This window comes from Mirounga leonina, unplaced genomic scaffold (genome assembly GCF_011800145.1).
Source record: "Mirounga leonina isolate KUSES-001 unplaced genomic scaffold, KU_Mleo_1.0 Mir_114, whole genome shotgun sequence".
Classification (NCBI taxonomy): Eukaryota; Metazoa; Chordata; class Mammalia; order Carnivora; family Phocidae; genus Mirounga; species Mirounga leonina.
In genome coordinates, this window is record NW_023270265.1 from 23,103,857 (window position 1) to 23,128,191 (window position 24,335).

The following is a 24,335-nucleotide window of genomic DNA, read 5'->3' on the forward strand; positions in this document are numbered from 1 at the left end:
TTATTTGACAGAGAGAGACACAGCGAGAGAGGGAACACAAGCAGGGGGAGTGGGAGAGGGAGAAGCAGGCTCCTGGCCGAGCAGGGAGCCCGATGCGGGGCTCGATCCCAGGACCCTGGGATCATGACCTGAGCCGAAGGCAGACGCTTAATGACTGAGCCACCCAGGCGCCCTGCAAAACTTATTTATACTAGAAGATTCATGCTTCTATTTTCTCTATTGGGCTTCCACAAAGTTTCATTTTAAAATGAAATTTAGCAGCTAAAAGTTAAAAACAAAAACAAAAAAACCATTAGTCTAATACACTGTGAAAACTCTGGAATTCAAACCAATATAGGGCCCTCCCCTAGCCTCCTAGCCACTGTTCCTGGACCAACAGCAAAAATAGGCAGTGGGGGGAGGAAAGACTGACTCCAGGTTGAGGGCCTCCACTATCTCCAATAAAAGCAAGTTAGAAACAAGTACTGCCTATCAGTACTTAATACCCCAAAGATGTACCAACTGGTCAGCTCTTCTCAATCTCAGTCACAAACCAAGAATTTGGCTAGTACTTATTCTAGCTCTGCTTCCAGACTGGCCTTTTATGAAATCCATGGTGTGAATGAAATGGAAAGGGAAAATGCATTCTGAGATGGGCTATTTTGGAATGCTAAAGAATATAAATTTTTTTTATGGTGATAGATAAGTAATTGCTTTTAGGTAAAGTGATTCTCGGGAAATATACTTTCTTATCAGTCACTATATGTTCATGCATTTCTTCAACACCTGCTCAGACTAGGCAATTTTTATTACTTATTTTCTACCTCATACATTTTATACCTTTAAATCTATACACAAATTATGAGCTTCAGTTTAAGCATTTCAACAATAGGATCTACTAATCAGGGCATTGCCAACTCAAACACAAATGCCCATAAGAAGTCTATCTATTTTATGAGATCATTCTCAATATGCTAATAAGTAGCTTCTCCCTCTGCCTTTTTGGACTTCAGTACTCTAACAGAAGAAACAGTGGATTTGAAGTTAAAAACATATCTGGTGAACCTAGCACCATCCTGATACCAAAACTAGGAAAAAAAGAAAACTACAGACCAGTATCTTTCATACATACATACAGATGCAAAACCCAGTAAATTTTAGCAAATGGAATCCAGCGATATATAAAATAGATAAATACATCATAACAAACTGAGGTTTATCAAAGGAATGAAAAATGAGTTTAAGATTCAAAAATCAATCAATATAAGTGACCATATTACCAGACTAAAAAATGAAAACCATGGATTATCTCAAAAGATGCAGAAAAGGCCACTGCAAAATCAACCTCCATTCAAAATGAAAAACTCTCAGCAAACTAGGAGCAGAAGGGCTTCATCAACTTGATGAAGGGCATCTTCAAAATAAATATAGGTAACACTTTACTTGACTGCGTAAGACTAGATACTTTCCCTCTAACAGGGGGAACAAGACAAGAAAGTCTGCTCTCACTGCTGCTGCTCAACACTGCACTGGAGGTTCTGGCCAGTGCAATGTGGCAAGAAAAAGAAAGAAAAGATATACAGATTAGAAAGGTAGAAATGCAAGTATCTTTATTGACAGATAACATGATAATCTATGTAAAAAATCTTTAGGATTCGGGCGCCTGGGTGGCTCAGTTGGTTAAGTGACTGCCTTCAGCTCAGGTCATGATCCTGGAGTCCTGGGATCGAGTCTCACATCGGGCTCCCTGCTCAGCAGGGAGTCTGCTTCTCCCCCTGACCCTCCCCACTCTCATGCTCCATCTCATTCTCTCTCTCAAATAAATAAATAAAATCTTAAAAAAAAAAAAATCTTTAGGATTCTACAAAAAAAGAAAATGAGAATAAGTGACTTTTGCAACATTGCAGGATGCAAAGCCAATATACAAAAGTCAATTGTTTTTTAATACACTATCAACAAACAATCCAAATTTGAAATTTTAAAAATACCATTTACGAATAGCATAAAAGATAGAAAATACTTAGGGGTAAACTCAATAAAAGATGTAGAAAATTTAAATGCTAAAATCTACAAAATGTTGCAGAGAAAAATTACAGATACCTAAATAAGTCAAGAGCTATACTGTGTTCTATAATTAAAAGACTCAATATTGTTAGATGTCAATTCTTTCCAAATTGATCTATAGGTTCAATACAATCAAAATCTTAGCAGGTTTTTTTGTAGAAACTGACAAGGTCATTCTAAACTTTATATGGAAATGCAAAGAACCAAAAAATACCAAAACAACGTTGAAAAAGAACTGATTTCAAAACTTATTGTAATGCCACAGTAATCAAGACAGTGTGACACTGGCATAAAAACATGACAAATTAATGAAAGAGAACACAAAGTCCAAAAATAGATCCACATTAAATGATCAGTTGATGATCAACAAAAATGCTAAGGCAATTCAGTGAGGAAAACATAACTTTTTCAACAAATGGTGTTGGAACAACTAAACAGCCATAAGCAAAAACAAAATAAAACCCTGACCCTTAACTCATACAATAAACAAAATTAACCAAAAATGAATCATTGATCTTAAATGGATGATATTTAAGAGCCCAAACTATAAAATTTCTAGAAGAAAACACAGGAGAAAAGCTTACTGATCTCTGCTTTGGCAAAAGGACAGAAAAGCACAAACTTTATAAGGAAAAACAATCAATAAATTAAATTTAATTGCTTTTGCTCTTCAAAAGATACTCTTAAGAGAATGAAAAGTCAAGCCACAAAATGAAAGAATATACTTCCAAAATAAGTATAGGACAAAGGACTAGTATCTACAATACACAAAGAACTCTTCCACTCAACAAAGATAACAACCTATAAAAAAGAGGCCAAAGATTAGAACATGCATTAAAAAAATATAGGGATGGCAAATAAGCACACAAAAATATCTCCAACATGATTAGTTATTAGGGAAATGCAAATTAAAACCACAATGAGACACCAGTATGTATCCATTAGAATGGCTAAAATTAAAAAGACTGACCACATCAAGTGCTGGAGATGACGTGGAGCAACTGGAACTCTTATACAATAATAGTGGGAATGTAAAATGACAAAACCACTGTGGAAAAGTTTAGTGGTTTCTTCTTTTCTTTATCTTTTTTTTTTTTTAACTATAGCTGACATACAATGTTATACTTTAGCAGTTTCTGGAAATATTAGAATATCATATGACTCAGTCATTCCACTGTAGTTATTTGTCCAAGACAATCAAATATATATCCAACACAAAGACTTCTATATGAATACTCATAACAGCTTGTTTGTAATAGCCAAAAACTGGAAATAACCCATTCCTGGGTAAATGGGTAAACAACTGTGGTATACCCATGGAATATATGGAATATTACTAAGCAATACAGAGAAACAAGCTATTAATACATGCAACATCAATAAATCTTAAAGTAATTTTCTGAGTGGAAAAGGACAAAAAAGAACATACTCTGTGATTCTATTTAGGTGAAATTGTAGGTAACACAAACTAATCTATGATGACAGAGAGCAGATTGGTGGTTACCTGAGAAGGAGGGAGGGTAGGAAGGAGGAGGATAAAAGGGGTGAATTACAAAGGTACACATCGAAACTTCTGGACTTTATAAATACATTCTTTTTTTGATTGTGGTGATGGTTTCCCAAACATGTACATATATCAAAACTCATTATACTTTAAATACACACAATTTATCATATATTAATTATATCTCATTAGGCTATAAAAATACACAGACCAAAAGAAGACATAAAACATTCTACATTCACCACTCTCAGAATAAAGCTAAAATTTCTCTTGGCAGAAAAGAAGGAAATAAATAAAGAAATAAAAACAAATCATCACTGCCAGCAGCACCACACCAAACAAAATGTGATTTGAGTCAATTACCCTGCAAGAGTGCTGGGTTTCTGCTCCTGTAAAACAGGGATAATGTATATCACTAGCTCTGCCTACCTCTTTGGGTTCTTCTGAAACCAGATAAGATAAGGGGTATGAAAGAGCTTTGTAAACTACAAAATGCTACACAAATGTCTGTGTCCTTATTATAATTCATCTTGTCAAATTTGGCACATCATTTCAGTCAGGTGAGATTTTTTAAGATGCTGTCTTCATCATTCCATATTACTAATTTCCTCCCCAATCTCACATCCTTTTTCAATTTAATCATCAAATCACTATGCCTTCATACAAATCATTAACAATTATTTGAATTGGCCAAAGTCAAGATCTACTGAAAGAGAGTATGTGACATATTACCAGTAACATGATCCCAATTCTTTAATTCTGTAATTATTTAATTATACATCTACCTGACTGTACTATTCCACCTACATTTCTCTACCCTGTCCAATAAGATAAATACTTCACATTCCTTTATTCTTCTTGTCTACTAAAACCTACCAAAAAGGGGAAATGAAGTTGTTCTAGCATTTTTGTTTTAATAAATCCATAATAGCTCCTAATGTTCATTATTTCTGTGATTTAAAACATAAATTTTAATAACATTCTAAAATCTTGTGCTTTATCAAGTTCACCACATTTTGTAAGGTAGAATCCACTTTCTTCCTTTCCCTTCTGGAAAAGTAAATCTGCTTATATCCAGTTTTACAATGCTTCTGGTTCCCTTACACAGTTATTCAGACATAACTTACCAGCATGATCTCTCAGTATGTCTAAAAGGTTACTTAACATAAGCAGCAAACTTAACAGCTAAGGTGGCTAGGTACTCCTGAACCATCAATCCTCTTACCTATTTTAGGCTTTACTTCCCCCTTATCAGGGATTATTTTCCTCTTGTTTTTTCTTGTTTTAAGGGTTATTTTATTTAATGAATAAAAAGAGAAAGAATGGGGTAGAGCCATTCTTTTTTCAGCCTATGGTCTTGCTATGAAAATATCCTTACAAATTCTTACTTGCCTTAGCATTTGTCAAAAGTTCAGGTTGGCTAATAGAGTTTTTCTAACACTATTTTTATAGATCTTTATTATTCTTTTACATTTAGGTATACTGTATTCTTCTCACAACTTTTGAGAGATCATAAAATAGTACCTGTCCCTTAATCTTGGCTGCCATTTTTTCCTCACTGTGGTAATTTCTGATCACATATCATGAATTTCATTTTTGAGAGCCTCCAATTGTTAAGCCATTTTCCCAGTTACAGTCCAAGACTTGGATCATGAGAGAGGATTTCCCTAAATAGTTTTGAAATCTGATTTCCTAAAGCCTATGGCATATTTCTGGGACGCCTGGGTGGCTCAGTCAGTTAAGCGTCTGCCTTCGGCTCAGGTCATGATCCCAGGGTCCTGGGACCAAGTCCCGCATCGGGCTCCTTGCTCAGCAGGGAGCCTGCTTCTCCCTCTGCATGCCGCTCCTCCTGCTTGTGCTCTCTCTCTCTCAGACAAATAAATAAATAAAATCTTTAAAAATAAATAAACTTACGGCATATTTCTGATAATGTTCAAGATGTCGCCCCCCCAAACTAAAATAGACTGAAGATGACAAATACAACATGGTTCACCCATGACTCCTGTTTCTTTTCCACCAACTATTCTACCCACTGAGAGACAAAACAATAAAGTATAATAAGTCAAGGATTTATCAGTACATGCTGAGCTTATTATTAGACTAGAGAGGTTATTAGTTTCTATGCTACTTTGCAACTCTGAGTTTTAAAACTCTGCAACTGGTTTTTTGTCCCCTGAAAGCCTACAATAACATCAAATGTAGGATTCGAGATTTACAGCCCACAGAAGACTTCATGCCTATAGCCTGTTTTCAGAACATCCTGAGAAATCCTTCCTCATTTCTAAAAAGCTCACAGGACCAAAAACTCTGGGTATAACACCTAAATCATTCTTGAACAAATTCCCAAAAGAAAAAGTTTTTATCTTCCCAGAATCAATCTGATTTCAAGTGCACTCTCTCCCTTTCCTTATAGCCAGAATAGACCTCTGGTCAGAACACTCCAACCTCAGGAACAGGTAGGTATGTTTGTCTCTGGACAGTCCATGACCCTAAATTTTATTTAAATGCTCTCTTTAGTCTTCTTGTAATACTCTTGACTTTAGGCACCATCCCTTAAACCTAGGACACTAGATATCAGCTCAGATCATTACCACCACCCTCTACTTATGTTTATCTTTATTACGCTAAGAAGACTGAAAATTGTTCAACAAGTTTAATCTGACACGGATTTAATGGCTTTTATGTGTAATTAGGTACACTTGAGCAGAGAAGTTGGGAGTCCGAAGACAAACCTTGCCCACTTTCAATCTTATCTTGGGCTAGTCCTGGTGATAACAGCAGTATTCTGACAAAATTCCAGATCCCTAGTGGGCAAAATCCCTATTATTCAGGTGCCTCGATAGGGCAAGACAGAAGCCTGAAGTCACTTTTACCAAGGATGGCTTAAACCCTCATTGTGAAATATCTGAGAAAACAGAGTACTAGAGACAAGATCACCCAGAGAAAGGGCTCAATGTCCAAGAGATCAAAGGAATGGGGACAGAAACAGCTAAGGCCTGGGGAAGAACATACAGGAGTATCTGAAGACTCTGATTTTCAAACTAGGGTGTTCAGTTAAGTAGGGGCATCCAACTTCTCAGAAACATATGCTTTGGGAGACTTTCAGCTGACAGATCCATCCCCAAATGCTGGGAACTAGAATGAGGTAAAGACCTGATTTAGAGCAAACCTTTAAAAAATTAAAAAATTTAATTTTTCGGGCACCTGGGTGGCTCAGATGGTTAAGCGTCTGCCTTCAGCTCAGGTCATGATCCCAGGGTCCTGGGATTGAGTCCCGCATCGGGCTCCCTGCTAGGCGGGGAGCCTGCTTCTCCCTCTGCCTCTGCCTCTCTCTCTCTCTCTCTGACTCTCATGAAAAAATAAATAAAACATTAAAAAAAAAAAATTTAACTTTTCATTGGCGTAGGATGAAACCATGAGCACTGAAATTATTCAAATTCCCAAGGATTCTAATGTGTACCCAGGGTTGAGAACCATGGAGTTTATGAGACTATATAACCACTTCTTTCATAATGTCAACAAGTCCAATAACTAAAAATATAAATTTCAGTAGTTAAAACACTTAACACAAGGTCAAACATTCACTCAAGTTCTTAAATTTCATGTTCTTAACAAATTTTGATACTTTTAAAAGGAGAAAAAAAATGTTAGACCACACAGCTGATTAAAACTTGAGGGCAATGGAATGTCTTTCACTCAGCATTCCTTCACTACAAATTAGAATGCAAATTAAGAACATGATATTATAGGTGCCTGCTAAACACCAACAGCCAGTCTTTTACATACCGAAGATCAATTTTATAAACCTGCTCTGGCTCAGTATTGAACTCTAATAACTGAAATACTGTAATACTGAAACTGTATTCTAGTAGTTATTAATTATTAAATTATCTAAAGGCAAATTACATTGAATATTAACATTTAAAACCCCACTTACGAGTGGTAAAATTTATAATTTTAGTGAAACAAAGCAACTTTAAAATATAATTTTCACATCAATTCAAAATTTTATGAGGAAAATTAGAGCAGAATCTGAATTTTCATTTTTAAAGTACCATGAAAATAATTAATTCAGCAGATCATCTTTAAGAAGTCCTTGACTCTGTATAGATACTTTCTGATGGCCTGGAAAAGCAAATTCTTTTCCAGTTCTGAATGAGATTAATTACTTTACCCTTTCCTAACTATTATCACTTGCCTTGGCTTGCAAAAAACAAAAATAAAAACAAAAAACAAAACAAAAAAACTTCAATTTTGAAGCAATTTTCAAAAATGAAATATATAACTAAATAGTATCAATAACTAAAAAGTACCAAAGATTTAGTAAAAATGTATATGCAATGTCTTTGAAAAACCTGGATTATAAAACAAAATTGGGGGGGCGCCTGGATGGCTCAGATGGTTAAGCGTCTGCCTTCGGCTCAGGTCATGATCCTGGAGTCCCGGGATCGAGTCCCGCATTGGGCTCCCTGCTCAGCGGGGAGTCTGCTTCTCCCTCTGATCCTCTTCCCTCTCATGCTCTCTGTCTCTCATTCTTTCTCTCTCAAATAAATAAATAAAATCTTTAAAAAAAAATTAATAAATATAAAACAAAATTGGGGTGCCTGGGGGGCTCAGTCATTAAGTGTCTGCCTTTGGCTCAGGTCATGATCTCACGGTCCTGGGATCAAGCCCCGCATCAGGCTCCCTGCTCCATGGGAAGCCTGTTTCTCCCTCTCCCACTCCCCCTGCTTGTGTTCCCTCTCTCGCTTGTCTCTCTCAGTCAAAAACTAAATACAATCTTTAAAAATAAATAAATAAATAAAATCATCTGGAGTTTTTGTGAAACTATTTGTTAACTCGAATATAACTGAAAGAAAACCAAAATAAGATTAAAATTCAGAAAGAGTCCAGTTAAAGTTCTGCCACGATCTGTATGGCCTTGACTAAGTTACACAGCCTCTGTGAAGAACAGTAACCATCCTACACCTTGCATACATGTGCATATGAGCGTGCACACGTTTGCATAAGTGTACATTAAGACTAAAGTCTACTCCAGGCCTAAAACTGTTTCTGGTAAAAAGGTAACAACAGGAAAAATTTGGAAACTGTGGGTTACCTCTGTAGAGCACTGGTATATATCTGTGTTTTAGTTTTAATGTAGCTAAAAAATCCAAAATATTCCTAAGTCTGTGATTACAGGTAAAATATGAGATAGGATTTTAATGTCCAAAGTAACACATATTATCAATATAAATGTTTAATGAGATTCTAAAAATAAGTACACCGCTACTGAAAAAAGAAAATGTGTTCTGGACAAGCTTCACTACCTACCACAACCAATGCACCCACCTATCACCTTAAAACACCCTCATTTCTTTATTCTTCTACAATATAGTCACCAGTTTTTCCCATCTCTGATAAAAAGTATAGTATTCTCTTGTCATACTTATAAGTTGGACTTTCACTTTACTGGCTCACTGAATCAAGAAAAAATTTTCTTCACCTAGATTTCTAGGACTGGGTAGGGACTGGCTGCAAATACCAAACCTCTTCTTACTAAGAGGTACTTCAGAGAGATAGCAGGCCTCATATTGGAATGCTTCTATTTTTCCAGCTTCAAAGTAAGGTTCAAGCAACCTACCATTGTCCCAAAGGGAATGGCTCTTGAAGCATGGTAATAAATGGCTATAAAATTGATGAAGAAGGCAGTGCCACACACCATAGCTGGGATAAGAAATGCCCCAATAAACATCTGCTTTATCCATCTCCTTCCTGAAAGAGAAAGGAAACAATGAAAATCAGAGGTGGGGGGGGATATATTAATGTTCATAAGGTACCAAACTATTCTTTATTTAGCACCAAGTTATTTATGTAAAATTCTAATGTAAAGATCTTAAAATTTGCCATTCTAATAATTGTTTCAGGACAACAGCTAATAAAGACCAGTCCGGCTATGTAAGTATGTCTAATGAAAACCTGTACTGGAAAAGAGCAATGGACTATAGTAAAATATTCCAGTGTTCTATCCTGACCCTGCCACTGAACTGCTGTGAACTTTGGTAAGTCACTTGATCTTGCAGGGCTACAAGTTGGCCTAGATAGGTGTTTTCAAACTAGCACTTGGAGTTTGGGAGCTTCCTAGAGGTGCCCATGAAGTCACTGGTGAAGGAAGAGCCCCAAGCCCTGCTTCAACCAGAACAAGTCCATTTTCAACAGTTTTAAAAAATATTGGGAGTTTGGGTGCCTGGGTGGCTCAGTCGTTAAGCGTCTGCCTTCGGCTCAGGTCATGATCCCAGGGTCCTGGGATCGAGTCCCACATCGGGCTCCTTGCTCCGCGGGAAGCCTGCTTCTCCCTCTCCTGCTCCCCCTGCTTGTGTTCCCTCTCTCTCTGTGTCTCTCTCTGTCAAAAAATAAATAAAATCTTAAAAAAAAAAAATCATAATTAAAAAAAAAATATATTGGGAGTTTCATGTAAGCTTTAAAAAAAAAAAAAAAAAGGTTAAAAACCCCTGGTGAAACGGGTCCCTAAATTTACTTTTAGCTGTAGTTATGATTATAAACAAATATTTAGATTTATTTGTTTCAAAAGGGAAAAACACAGTGCATCTCATGAGCTCTCTCTCAGCAATCAGAACTACAGACTTGGGAGTTTCACTATTTCTTTTCTTTCCTTCTTTTTTAAAATTCGGGTCTTGAATTCATGACCCTGAGATCAAGACCTGAACTGAGACCAAGAGCTGGACACTTAACCGAATGAGCCACTCAGGCACCCGTTTCACTATTTCTTTGTATCTCTTTGTACTGCCAAAATTCTGTGAGGTGAGCATCTGTTATTTAGATAATCGAAGGAAACTATGTCAATTTTAAACTATGTCACCAAAAATTCTAACTCATGTTCATATTGATCAGGAGAGTAACGTGGAGCTATCTTTCTAATACAGCAGCGTATACAAGCAAGAGCACTACAGAGGGAACATCTGCACACTGCTCAGCAACAAAACACAAGGATTTCATAGTGGATCATTATTAAAATTCAACCCCACAACCAAAAGCAATATGGACCTAAGCAGGAAGTATGATAAGCAAAACAAGCAATACCCTAACTTCTGTTTTGTTCTATGTAAAGCTCTTTTAAACATCTATCTTATAGAATTACTACCCCAAATCTTAACATTCCTCCAGAAAACTCCTTGATTCTGAACTTTCACCTCTATTTTATTTCTCAGGTAACTTTCAAGAGCCCTTCCTTTCCACACTAAGATTCAGCATTTGAACACAAAAGAGTGGCAATTAAAGTATTATTTTTCCTATTTAATTCTAACTCTTTCCTAGCACCCTTTTCCTAAACTTTTCATTATCTTCTCAGATTCAGACATATATTCATAAATTCCATATTCAATTCTATTACTCCCTTTCCCTCCAAAATCAAAAAGAATCACACATTCCACTGGGTGCAATCAGTAGCCCACAAATCTGCATTGTGCTTCCTGCTGCTGACCACACCCTTAGAGATTGTGGTCAAGTTCCAGGCCACCCCTAGCTTCAAATTGGGTCTGGAGGACTATCCAGTACCTTGAGGGCAATGTACAGACCTTGAGCTTCATTGTAGTTCAAATCCTGGGATAACTCTGAAAAATTCTCAATTTTCTGGGTTGACCTCTTACATTAACCTGGTTTTTAGGGATCGCTCAGACAAAATATCAGGACATGATTAGACCTTCTCAAGGCACTGTCAATCAGAAAATAACCTTTAGGGGCACCTGGGTGGCTAGTCGGTTAAGCGTCCAACTCTCAATTTCAGCTCAGGTCATGATCTCAGAGTCATGAGATCGAGGCCCAAGGTGGGCTCCACTCTGGGTGTGGAGCCTGCTTAAGAGTCTCTCTCTCCTTCTCCCTCTGCCCCTCCCCCAGCCCCTCCCAACCTGTGTGCTCTCTTTCTCTCTCTCAAAAAAAAAAAAAAAAAAAAAAAAAGAGTTAAGTATAGTGAAGTTTGGCTGGTGTTCTTAACTTGTAATCAAACTAAAAGCAAATTTATGTCCAAGTACGAATAAATTTCCTGTTTTAAATAATTTGTTTCTGCTGTGGAGATTTTTCTGGAGGTCATAGCCTAACTAGTTTCCAGGTCAAATTCAAAGCAGAAGTTAACTTAGGCATCCTTCGTTCCTAAGGATGGTAGCCCCATGTAAGACTTGTTTTCCATATCTGAAGGTAAAATATAGACACTGAACAAATAACTAAAATAATTATGGATAATGATACTCCCTCAGGCAATCCAAAGAATTATTTATACTGAAGGTACAGATCACATTAAGTCTAATAGGACCAATAAAAAAAAAAGGCAATGGTAAACCAGAATATCCTGGAGGAATTTTAAATGATCCTATGTATGCTCTGAGTGCCAATAACCTGTAAGTCTAGTTGACTAAAAAGGCAGGATTCCTTAACGCTGACATTGCTTAGGATGAGCTGGGAAAATCACATGAGAAAGTCTCTATCCTTAGGAATATAATTTTAAGGTCTTTCAATAACCCTTCACTCCCAATGCAAAACTACTATTTTCCATACTTTTCTGACCCCAATTACAGGGAAAACAAAAAAACTTGAAGACCCTTGAGTGCCATCAAAGAAACACCAAGGAGCAGTACCTTTGTATCATCTATGTATCCCCCATCATTTGCAGATCACAACAGTAAAGAAGCAAGGCGGGGGAATTTAAGATGAAGTGCCCTTAACAAGATTGTGACACAGAATAACAGAAATCTTTTGCAGGGTCCTTTGATAAATATTCAAGAGTCAATAGAAATAAAGAGCTCTCCTCCCTATTCTCCTTCCAGTCCAGACACTTTCTCCATAAGCCATAAAACATGCCTTTATATTCAGCTGTAACGCTAAGTACTCTATGTGGAGGCCTCCCATGGAGCACATCTAGGGAGTAAGGTACCTCAAAGCAAAATAATATCATAATAACTTAAATATACTCTTTCCAGGGCACCTGGGTGGCTCAGATGGTTAAGCATCTGCCTTCAGCTCAGGTCATGATCCCAGGGTCCTGGGATCGAGTCCCGCATTGGGCTCCCTGCTCCTTGGGGAGCCTGCTTCTCACTCTGCCTCTCTCTCTGTCTCTCATGAATAAATAAAATCTTTAAAAATATATATATATAAATATACTCTTTCCTACATGTTCCTCAGGGCTAACTTCACAGTGGATAATGGAGATAAACTTATTAATTATTCATAATTTTCAGAAATAAAATGCAAAGATTCCATAAAAGCAAAATAGACCACATAACAGGTTTGGTGGAGATTATGTGAAATAGGATAACAAAGTATTTTACAATGGCTGTACTATCCCTTTCAAATTCCAAATACCTCATGGTAAAATAGTAGCATCTGTAATTAAAAATACAAAGTGATAACTTGTAAGTTACCTCCTTGTCTGGCATACAGACTGCCTCCAAAATAACCATTCACTGGAGATGTAGCAGCATAGACAAATATGGCTGTACTGAGCATTGATCCCCTCCTAAAAAGGCGAAACAACATATGTATGTGATAAATTAAAGCCAACAATTTAAAGAAAATATCACAGAGTCTATCACATTAACATTAGTTTAATTTCAAAGATAAATTAACAGGAACACAAAAAATATCATCCTGGACTGTAAGGGATCTCAAAAAGTTGCCTAGTGAATTAATTTCTAGTTAAAATTGCACAGGCTGATACTAATTTTTTTAATCTGCAGTTAAATTTCGTAATATATTCTAAACAAATATTTCACATTTCTTTGGCAAAAATATTAGAAGCTGACACTAAAATTGTTTTGCAACCCTGTAAACCAGTCACATCATATGGATAAGGATATTCCTGTTCAGAAAAATAATTAGAATATTCCTCTTTTTAATTTAATTGCTTAAGATTCTTGCCCACTGATATAAAAAATAAAGTGGAAGTAATATCATCTATATTAGTGATATTACTTCAAATGGTGTAACACTGAGACTTTTCCTATTTCGTTTTCCTTATACTAGTAAAAATTATTTTTTAAAAATCCATTAGGTCCAGGGCGCCTGGGTGGCTCAGTTGGTTAAGCAACTGCCTTCGGCCCAGGTCATGGTCCTGGAGTCCCAGGATCGAGTCCCGCATCGGGCTCCCTGCTCGGCAGGGAGTCTGCTTCTCCCTCTGACCCTCCTCCCTCTCATGCTCTCTGTCTCAAATAAATAAATAAAATCTTTAAAAAAAAAAAAAAATCCATTAGGTCCACAAATCAACATTAACCCAGATCAACAATTTCTTTTTCTTTTTTTTTAGAGAGGGGGAAAGAAGGGAGGGAAGGGGCAGAGGGAGAGAGAGAATCTTAAGCAGGCTCCACACACAGGGCAGAGCCCAATGTGGGGCTCGATTTCATGACCCTGAGATCATAATCTGAGCTGAAATCAAGAGTTGGACACTTAACCAACTGAGCCACCCAGGCGCCCCTCAGATCAACAATTTCTAACCTCTTCTTCCACTAATGATATCTAGAGAATTCAGACCAACTCTCCTGTTGAATAAAACTGAACAAAATATTTTAAATGCCTAATTGCAATGAGAAATATTAAGATGATAAATGACAGTATCATTTGCCATAATACAGAAATGTACTTAAGCCACTAACAATAAAGACTATTTTTGAAACTTATCATAACTAGGAAGGTAAAATAAAGTCTGTAGATAGAACATATAACCTTCTCAGTTTGAGCTAAAGAATATTCTTTTAAAAAGAATTTACAAGAACATCACACTAATGTGTGTACTGGGAAGATAATTCATAAATTAACCACCTTCTGGGTAATAATTATTATATTTCACTGTACACCTATGTAGAATACAAAGGTATCATATAGTCTTGAAATATGTAGCACTCCTCTGCCCAAACACCTATGCTCAACTTCTTAAAGTGGATACATAATAGTCAAAACATTACAGTATTTAATTTCCATCAATATATAGCTAAATATAAATGTGGTAGTAATATAAGTATATAAGTTGTATGATCTCAGTCAAATTACTTAACCTCTCTGAACTTTACTTTTCTCATGTGGAGAATGGAGAGAATAACAGTCCCTCCACAGGATGGGCATGAAAATTAAAACAGCTAATGTGTATGAAGCACCTAATGGAACCTCAATAATGTTAAGTCACTTTGATATCAAAATACTACAGCTTTAATACTAATGATATAATTAAGTATGTTCACTTCAAATAAGCACAACATAGAAAAACCATTAATAATGACAGGCTAAAATAACAGTGCATGACTTGCCTGCTAATACCATTTATTAGAAAGTTTCTTATTTCTAAAGTTGAAGGTCTATAAGTAAAAGAGCTTCTGCATTAAAAAATGAACTGCCAAGGGCGCCTGGGTGGCTCAGATGGTTAAGCGTCTGCCTTCGGCTCAGGTCATGATCCCAGGGTCCTGGGATCGAGTCCCATATCGGGCTCCCTGCTCCTTGGGAGCCTGTTTCTCCCTCTGCTTCTCTCTCTCTCTCTCTCTCTCTGTCTCTCATGAATAAATAAATAAAATCTTAAAAAAAAAAAAAAAATCTTTAAAAAAATGAACTGCCAAAACTGTAACCCTAACATCTGAGAAGGAACAAGGCAAAAACTTGAATTCTAGGAGAGGCTGCCCACTGGTAACTCCGAAGACTGTGACTGTGCAGTCAATGCCAATTTAGGAGTGACAAATTTAATCCAGTATTTAAGGCAAAGGATGCCTTTGTGGCAGATTTGAAATGTCTTTCTTGTACTTGGGATTTAGTTCCTCTGAAATATACTGTATCCTAAAAAATGAACTACCCACCAGAACACTAAAAGTTTAGGTTTTGGACAATTATTTTAAAGCTTATACGGTAAATAAGTTGCAAAGGTTATATTAAAGAAATATAACAGAAACTACAGAGAAAGAGCCTTATTGATTAATACAGTCACTTCAGCTTACAAGCACTGAGTACCTTCCACATGTTTACATAGGTGTTTTGAGAATTTAAAGATAAATTAAGACCTAGTCCTTGCTCTTGAGGAGCTTCTGGTCTAGGTGAAGCAACAGTAATTTATTATCGTTAAATATTGAACATAAAAATCAGGAGCCATTCTTTCAGCAACAATTTATTGTTTGTCCACCAAATGCCAGGCATATATAAGAAAGAATGTATTATGAACTGAAATAGAGGTATGAAATCTAACTGGAAACAAGTGTCATTCTGATAGAGAACTTCATGGGGCAGTATCTAAAGTACCTGAATTATAACCCCTGACACCTAGGCCCAGAGTGTGTCTGCTTCATTGAGATTGTGGCTCTCTGAGCACAGGTTATAGGACCACTCAGTAGGGACAGGAGATCTTCGTAAATGTACAACTTCTTCTAATGATCCAAACACTTCTTGCAACCGATTTTGTTCTCAAAGGAAAAAATGTACCAGAAACCATGTAAAGGTAAGATAAATCATCCAATTATTTTTCTAACCTCATGTGCCTTTTCTACTACTCTTTTTACTATTATTACTTAATAAATATTAAAATTAATAAATGTAATAAATATTAAATTTTTCTTAAATATTATTTATTATTTCTCTTCTGTTCTGTAAAGAGTTTCTGGTTTGGAAGATAAATATGAAGTACTAATTCAGTAACTGTGAAATCCTAGTGCTTCTTATAAAGATCTAATTGTATCTTCAGCTTTCAAAAAAATGCTATTCATTTTCTCAAACAGCACTAGCTTATAAGTAACTTTGCTTGTACCTCTAATGGAACATAACCTTTGTAACCAACCAAAATGTTCAGTAAGGCTAGTAAGTTTTAAAATATAACAGAAAAATATACTTCTAGCTGAAGATTGTTGTCCATTATTTATCTGTAATAATAACATTTATGCTATTTAAATTCTAAGATAATTGAAATAAGCAAATATTTAATTATGATTGATTTAAAATGTTTAAGAACGAGAAAAAACAAAGTTAAATACAGATACTTACTCCGTATATAAATCTTCTATCATTGCAACAATAATAACAATGAGAGACACAGCAAATATCTGACATCCAGAACCAATGAGAGAAGAAAATATCAGTGGGTGACTTGATGGTCTAAATACATCTCCATGCACCTGCTTCCATCCATACTCATCTCCTAGGTCTCTATCCTATATACATATATACGTAAAGAGAAAAGAAAGTCATTCAGAATGAAATTAAAATACATAAAGTAGGTGAAAAATTACAATTCCAGTTGAAAGTTCCCTCCCTCCAAACTTGTAGCTATCTAAAAGATTTCAAAATATCTAGAAAAGACATTTCAAATTTAAAATAATCACTGCCTTAATAATTTATAATGTTAAAGTATTACGGCATTTACTGAGGCTCAGGAAGGTGGCTCCCAGTTGTGCTCAGAGAGTATCAAAGAATGGAAAAAAGAAAAGGTCTAGGAGCAAAAAGAAATAGTCAAAATGAGAGAAGAGCACACTGGCTCTCTGAACATTCCTATTCTTGCCATTTATATCACACCTGTGGCTCAAATATAATGAGAGGCCAGGTGGAGAACAAAAGAGAAAAAGAAGATTGAAACCAGTACTAGATGCCCTAAAAATGCAGAAATGTCCTTTATATCCTGGAATCTAAGAAAATATATGAGGAAAATATCAAACAGTTATATATTATCTATTAAATATTATTTAACTGTCTATAGCATTTTTAAAAAGTATTCAATTTTTCCTTTTCAACCTGAATAAGCAAGTATCTAAAATAGTACTTCATAAGAAATATCAATCCCTTAGGATAATCTGGCTTTTTAGGGGCTGGGGGTGATCCTGGTCAGATGTGTTTGAGAAGCACCAAATATTTTATCTACCTTGTGATACTTCACAATGCACATCTGCATATTAAAATTTTAATCTGTTTAACTCCTTTCCAAATTTAATGACAGAGCATATCTACACAGAACAGCCATTAATATTCTACAGAACACACACATTGTGTATAATACAGTAAAAGAATTTAGAAAACAAACCTCCCTCCCCTCTGAACCTACTAAACTAAATGTAAATTAATCCTTTCACCCACTCCCTGAATTTTATGCAGTATTTAACAGTATTAGAAAGATGTCAGTACAAGTCTACAACTTCTTTGCTACAATTCTGAAATCAAAAGCTCTGAAAACTGAAAGTTTGTTTCGGAAGTCTGACACATTCTTATTTGGTGGCAAGACTTGAGAGTTGAAGAGGTTATTTGTACTGTTTATCTCACTTAAGGTGAACATTCATGTTTTGCTGAAAAAAAATAAATATATTTTATTATGGGACAGGTAATCAGAGCATGTAAAAATATTAATATATTTGATTAGAGACCCCTTTGGGAGTTTTACACCTTTCTTAAACCTGAAAATTCGGAATTCTAAAACTCATGTAAAACCTACATTCCAACATTCAAAATAACACTGAGTTAAATCACTTTTATAAATACAACGTAGAATGTTTGCTTACCATATCATCCATTTCTTCTTCTTTACTGTACCGGGCATAATCTTTTCTTAGAGTTCTCATTAAAATCATTGAAACTAAGCCCACCAAGAAGATAACCATCATGAAAGAGTTGAAAATTGAAAACCAATGAATCTAAAATAACAGAAAATAAAATATCACTGACATGAAGTATCAGTCACAAAATTCATAGGTTTCGTGATGACAGTAGCATGGTAGTGCAAAAAAAAAAAAAAAGTTTTTTTTTTAAACTTTTACATAAAAATCCAAACTTAAGACACAATGGGGTGAGTATACACTATGCAAAGAGACTGGCTTTCTTTACAGTAAACCTCAGATGCATTAAAAACATGATCTCGTACACATAGCTTTTCACAATCAATTTTATTGTACAAATAAAGTACAATTGGACCACACGGCATACGGTATTTAGCATCACACAGAAAGAACACGGGATCTGGAGTCAAACAGGCCTGGGTTTTAACCCAGACTCTGCCAATTTCTAGCTATGTGACCCCAGCTTTCCTATATCAAAAAGGAAGACAATAATACTATCCCGGTTTATATGGCTTCCCTTTCCTCTAAGTGAGCAACAACCTGGAAACCTTGTTAAAATTCCAAAGACTGAACCCTCATAGTTGACTGCCACGGATCTGGGCCACCCTCCGGAAGGATGCTTCACTTGCTGCAGTTCATCTTCTCCACCCAGTCACCATCCTTATTCGCTCCCTTCTAACTGAGCTCTCCATGGTACAGAGAACAATGAGGTACCCCGTGGTGTCCCAATGTTCCCAAGGCTCTTGACTTTGATTTCACTCACACATATGTCAGAATTATGTCCAGACTGTGGTTCATAATCACAAGGTACACTGTATCTCTAAGTGCATCTCAGAACTCAGTGCCTCTGACTTCAAATTCCTTTATATTTTATTTTTTTAAAGATTTTATTTATTTATTTGACAGAGAGAGAGAGTGAGAGAGAGAAAGCATAAGCAGGGGGGAGCAGCAGAGGGAGAGGGAGAAGCAGGCTCCCCGCTGAGCAGGGAGCCCGATGTGGGGCTCGATCCCAGGACCCTGGGATCATGACCTGAGGCGAAGGCAGACGCTTAACCGGCTGAGCCACCCAGGCACCTCTCAAATTCCTTTATATTTTAATTCCCAAAAGTTCCTAAAGGATAGTTCCAAACTTTCTCTTCTCCCACCAAGGCCCCAATTTCATTTATTTTTCTGCATTTTCCTCCTAGCCTTTCATTCCTTCTGTCAATCTCCTAGAAGTTGTTCCCTTCTTAAATCAATCTTTCTACTAGGCTCTACATCTCTTTCTTTCCTTGAGGTGCTTTCCCCCCTCTCACTTTGCACCCCTAAATTTGCACCTTTCTCCAGCATCAGTAATCGCCAAAGGTCCCCATCTACAGTGGTATCTGCTCCCTGGGGTGGTTATATGGCTCAAACAAGATAATAAATGTAAAGCGTATGGCTTAGAGCCTAGGCTCATAGTAAAACAGTAAAAAAATTTACAAGTTGTTATTTCCATTAATATCTTTCAAAGTGTTTACATGATCTTTTGTCCCCTCATTCTTCCTCTTCTTATCTCCCTCTCTTTTCAATGCCAATACTTTTCAAATGAGGAAACAACACATTCTGCGTCCTCCCCCACTTACTCCTAAAAACGATACAGTCTCACTTTGCCCCACAAAACTTCTCTGAGAGGCCTGCAATGAACTTTTAAACCGAATCAGCAATTATCTGTCCACTGTGCTTGCTCTCCCGCCACATCTCGCCTCCGCCGCCACTACACCACCCTCCCCACCGGCCTGCTGCTTCAACTCCTTCCTCTTCGGTGCCTGCTCCTCCCACCCCGCGCGGACTCTTCCAAAAGCGCCAGGCTTGGTGCTCTACTGTGACTTCTTGAGGCTCTCAGGATTTCTATCCTAGTGTTCCAGTGATGATGGTAACACCCTCACCTCCAACCCCTACCCTGCCCCAAAGCTCTAGCTCTCTTGCTCATTCATGTTTCGCACTTGTGCTAAAGATGATCGTTTCCACTTGAATCTCGTTCTGGAATTTCAGACTTAAGAGTGCCCTAAAGTCAAGTCATAATCTTTTGCCTCACATATAACTCGCTTCTGATTTCTAACTGCTGCTAATGGTACTAACATATGGCTTTGAAAATTTAGAATTATCTCTGGCTTTTCCTTCTCCTTAATCCTTCCTATATAATAATTATTAAATTTGTTTTCCTTTAATGTATCTCTTGAATCTATCCCTTCCTCTCCACTCCCATGCCATCCTCCACACCTTGAGGAATCCCTAACGGCCTCCTACTTAGCCTTCTTTATTTCTGTTCCCTGCCCTTCCTTCCAATCTAGCCTATAAAAAGTTACCCAGCAAATCTTTCTGAAACCTCATGTTCATGTATCACTTCTCTACTCTAAAACTTATAGTGACATTCCCTACTTTTTCACATATCAAATCTAAACTATTTTCCCTAATATTCTGTACCCCTGGTAATATGGCCACCTACCTTATCTAGCCAACCTTTCTTTCCATTATGTCCATATTCCAGTCGGGCCTATCCTTCTTCAGTGACTCACAAATACAGCACACTCATTTCCACCTGTATCCTTCTCATAATTTCTACTCACATGGGATCTACTTCTATCCACCTCTGTAAATTCTATCTACTGTTTAAAGCCCAACTCGAAAACCCTCTCCTCCATAAAACCTCTCTTCTACATATTCCATTATTCATAGATGTGCTCTAAACTTCCACAGATACATACATAGAATATTTAACATGAGCTGTCTTGTACAATCAGGCCAGATTTTAACTTGGGCTGCTAAGTATGTGCACTAGGATGAAGGCAGCCCTAGCTCTGTTACCCACCCTGAGGCTTCAGGAAAGGGACAAACTCTGTGGCTCTCCCTGAAAAACAGGAGATAGCCAATTGCCTCTGCCTCTCTATAAAAATCATTTTTTCCTTCATTTAATAACTTATTTATTGAATATCTAGTGAAATTATAAAGGAAATGATAAATGCATTATATTTGGAAATATTTGCAAAAAAGGGTTACACAGATTTAAGTTTATCATTAAAGTAGCATTCAAGATTTATAAAAGCAGTCTGTAATTATAGACTTTTCCAAAGATTTGATTTTTTTTCTTACCCTGAGAAATTAATGACCCAAAAAAGGATGAGAGAAAAAATTATATATACGCTTCTTATCTTCTCTCGGTCAATTTATCAAATTTTTGAAGAGAAAAGAAGTTTTATATAGTTACTATTTAGTAATAAGAAAGATACACATCAAATGCAAAACTTTCTAACAAAGCTCCCTGCCGTTTTCTAATCTAAGATATAAACTTTAAACCAATACCCGTTATAATGTACTACCATTAACCCATTTTGTAATATCCTTTTATTCTAAAAATTACAAAATGCTGTTACGATTTTGAAATTATTATAGCAATGGAAATACTTCTTAAAAACAATAAAGAAACCAGATGTCACAAAGGGGTTACTAATCCTATGAACTGCTGACTCCAGCACCCCCTAGTGTTGCTGACCCCAAAGCAGCACCCCAGCTTCGTCATAAATTTTAGAACATTGGAGAGAAATAGATACCCAAGTGTGCCACTTACTAAGCACCTGTTATGTGTCAAACACTGAACTAAGTACTTTATATACACCATCAAATGGAATATCACAACACTGCCCAGTATTACAATCCTTGCTTCACTATGAAGGAGACAGAAGCTGGAGAAGCTGAGGAACTGAGCGATGTGACCACGGTTATGGTGGGTGGCAGAGACAGAGTGTGTGTCCAGCCCGAGCTCCTAAGCCTGTGTTTGTAGTATTAGAAACAATCCCTACTGCTAGCCAGGAGACCCTGCCCCTCCCGCCTATTTAAGGAACAGGCTGCAGTAATTCTCCCCCCTCTTGTCTGCATTGTCAGTTTTGCACTCGCTGCTGAACCCTTCCATGTATAAACATGTTTCTTGTATCTCAAAATAAAATCTCCTGACTCCATCCTTCCTACTGACTACCACTTCATTTCTTTGCTCCCTTTAGCTGTTAAACTTGCAGTCTCCAATTCCTCTCCTCTGTGCTCTTATACCAGCTCTACTCGGATTCTGCCCCACCACTAGCCCCAAACCACTCTTTGTCAAGTTTACTGATGACTCCAAATGAATCCGACAGTCACGTTCACCTTACCTGACCCAGCAGCAACAATCCAGAACTAACCTCTCTCTCCTCCATGATACTTTCTTCATTTGGCTTCCAGAACACCACACAAGCTTTTCCCCTCTACCTTACTAGGATCTCCTCAGGGCCTGAGCTGGTTTCTCCTACACTCCCTGATCTTTTCTTACTGCCCCCAGGGCTCAGTCCTTGGTCCTCCCCTATTTCTACATACTCTTCCTTGGTAATTGCATCCAGTTCCATGGCTTTAAACACCTTCTATATGCCAATGGCTGCAAAATCTGTATCTCTAGCCCAGACCTCTCTCGTGAACTCCAGACTCATATTTTGAACTAGGTGCTATGTATCTCCATTTGGATGTCTTAAGACACTTCAAAACCAGCATGTCCCACACTGTACTCTGAGCTTCCCCTCCATGCCTCCTCCAAATACAGACTCTCTGCCTCAGTGATGGCAGCTCCTTCTAACAGTTGCTCGGGCCAGAAACTCTGTAGAGTTCTTGTCCACCTTGCTTTATCTTGCTATCCATCAGGAAATCCTGCCGGCTCTCCCCTACACAATATGCCCACAAGGTGACACCTTCTCAGCCCTCCCCCGGCCCCCCACTGCACCTTGGCCTGAGCCACTAACAGCCTCTCATCTCCCTGCTTCTCCCCTCCCCCCCCACATGGCCTCTTTTCAACACAATAACCTGAAAGATCCTTTGAAAACAGAAGTCAGATTTCTCATGACCCTGTGGAAAACACTACCGCCCCCTCTTTGCATTCACAGTCTCAATAGCCAGGGATGATCTGGCTCCTGCTACTCTCTGACTTCATCCACTACTCCTCCCCTCACCCTGCTCCAGCCCCACCGGCCTCCTTGCCAGTCCTCAAGCACAGCGAACACATTCCCACCGGAACAGACTTTTCCAAGGGGTTGCCCCTGCCCGGAATACTCTTCCCCTGCCCCCATACCCATATTCCTTATTTCCTTCAACTCCTTCAAGTTTTTACTCAGAAGTCCACCTCAGAGGCTTACCCTGAGCACCATATTTAAACTACAACTAGCCTCGTCTGTGGCCCTCCTGCTCTGCTGCTCTTTCTTGAAGGACGTATCTTCATATCTTCGAACACACTACACCCTCAACTTCTATGTCTATTACATGTGTCCCCCTACTAGAAGGGTAAGCTCCAAGAGCACGCAGATCTTTGACTTTCATTCTCTAATGTATTCCACTTACTCAGTACTGTGCTTGACACACAGCAGGTGCTCATTTAATAAAGGAGAAATATGGTACACTGCTCTACTAGCGAAAGTGCCAAATGGCAGTCCTTCCCCCTAGTTATCAATACCCAACGGCACGAGAAGCAAGGCAGGCTCAGGTGTTCCAGTAGGAAATGTCAGTTGAGAGCCCTCATATATTCGAGTATTATCTAAATATTATCTATTATTATCTAAACAGTATCTATTATCTATTTAAGTTATCTGTGCCTATACCTCCACCATGTTCAAGACTGCGTGAACACTACATCTGAAGAGAACACACTGGGGGTAGGGGAAGTGGAGGTACTGGAGGAAATTTTAGCTCCAGGAGTAACACGCTAGGACCCAGAGGAAGATTAGAAGTAGTGACAGGTTCTGGTGAAGTCTGGCAGCAATGATACAAACATGAGACCACAAAAACTTAGATTACCAATAAACTTCAGAATTCCAGTCTAAAAGATCAAAAGATAGAAGAGGCAAGTCAGGAAGAAAGTCAGAAGAATGGATATATCCCCTAATACCCCGCTGTCCCTTCATCTCCATCCTTGAAGGAGGGAACCATTAAAATAAAATCTATTTTTTCCCATAAAGAACCAAAACTACCACCTGGACAAAACCAGCAACAATGCCAGTGGACTTATGATCTGAGCTCCATCTTGTATCTGCTGGTGGGAAGTGGGGGCATCTCTTCCTAGTCCTGATGTTCCTTTTTATGTGGAAAGATTTCCACCAGCAAAAGTTTCTGGTCTCACTCCACTCTCATCCTTTCCTTCCTAGAGGATGCACACATCTGCTCGGTTTCTCCACACTTTAAGTTTCTCAAGGGCAGGTGCTCATATATAGAAG

At 37.6% G+C, this 24,335-nt stretch overlaps 1 protein-coding gene across 1 annotated transcript in view; it reads right to left on the reverse strand.

Moving 5' to 3' along the window:
• Nucleotides 1-24,335, reverse strand: part of TM9SF3 (transmembrane 9 superfamily member 3) — a 69,359-nt gene that overhangs the window by 20,368 nt on the left and 24,656 nt on the right. The window contains exons 6-9 of the mRNA XM_035026121.1: nucleotides 18,043-18,174; nucleotides 16,541-16,707; nucleotides 12,958-13,052; nucleotides 9,171-9,301 (exon numbers count right to left, since the gene is read on the reverse strand). Coding sequence (XP_034882012.1) covers nucleotides 9,171-9,301; nucleotides 12,958-13,052; nucleotides 16,541-16,707; nucleotides 18,043-18,174 — 525 coding nt within the window. The remainder of the gene's footprint in view (nucleotides 1-9,170; nucleotides 9,302-12,957; nucleotides 13,053-16,540; nucleotides 16,708-18,042; nucleotides 18,175-24,335) is intronic.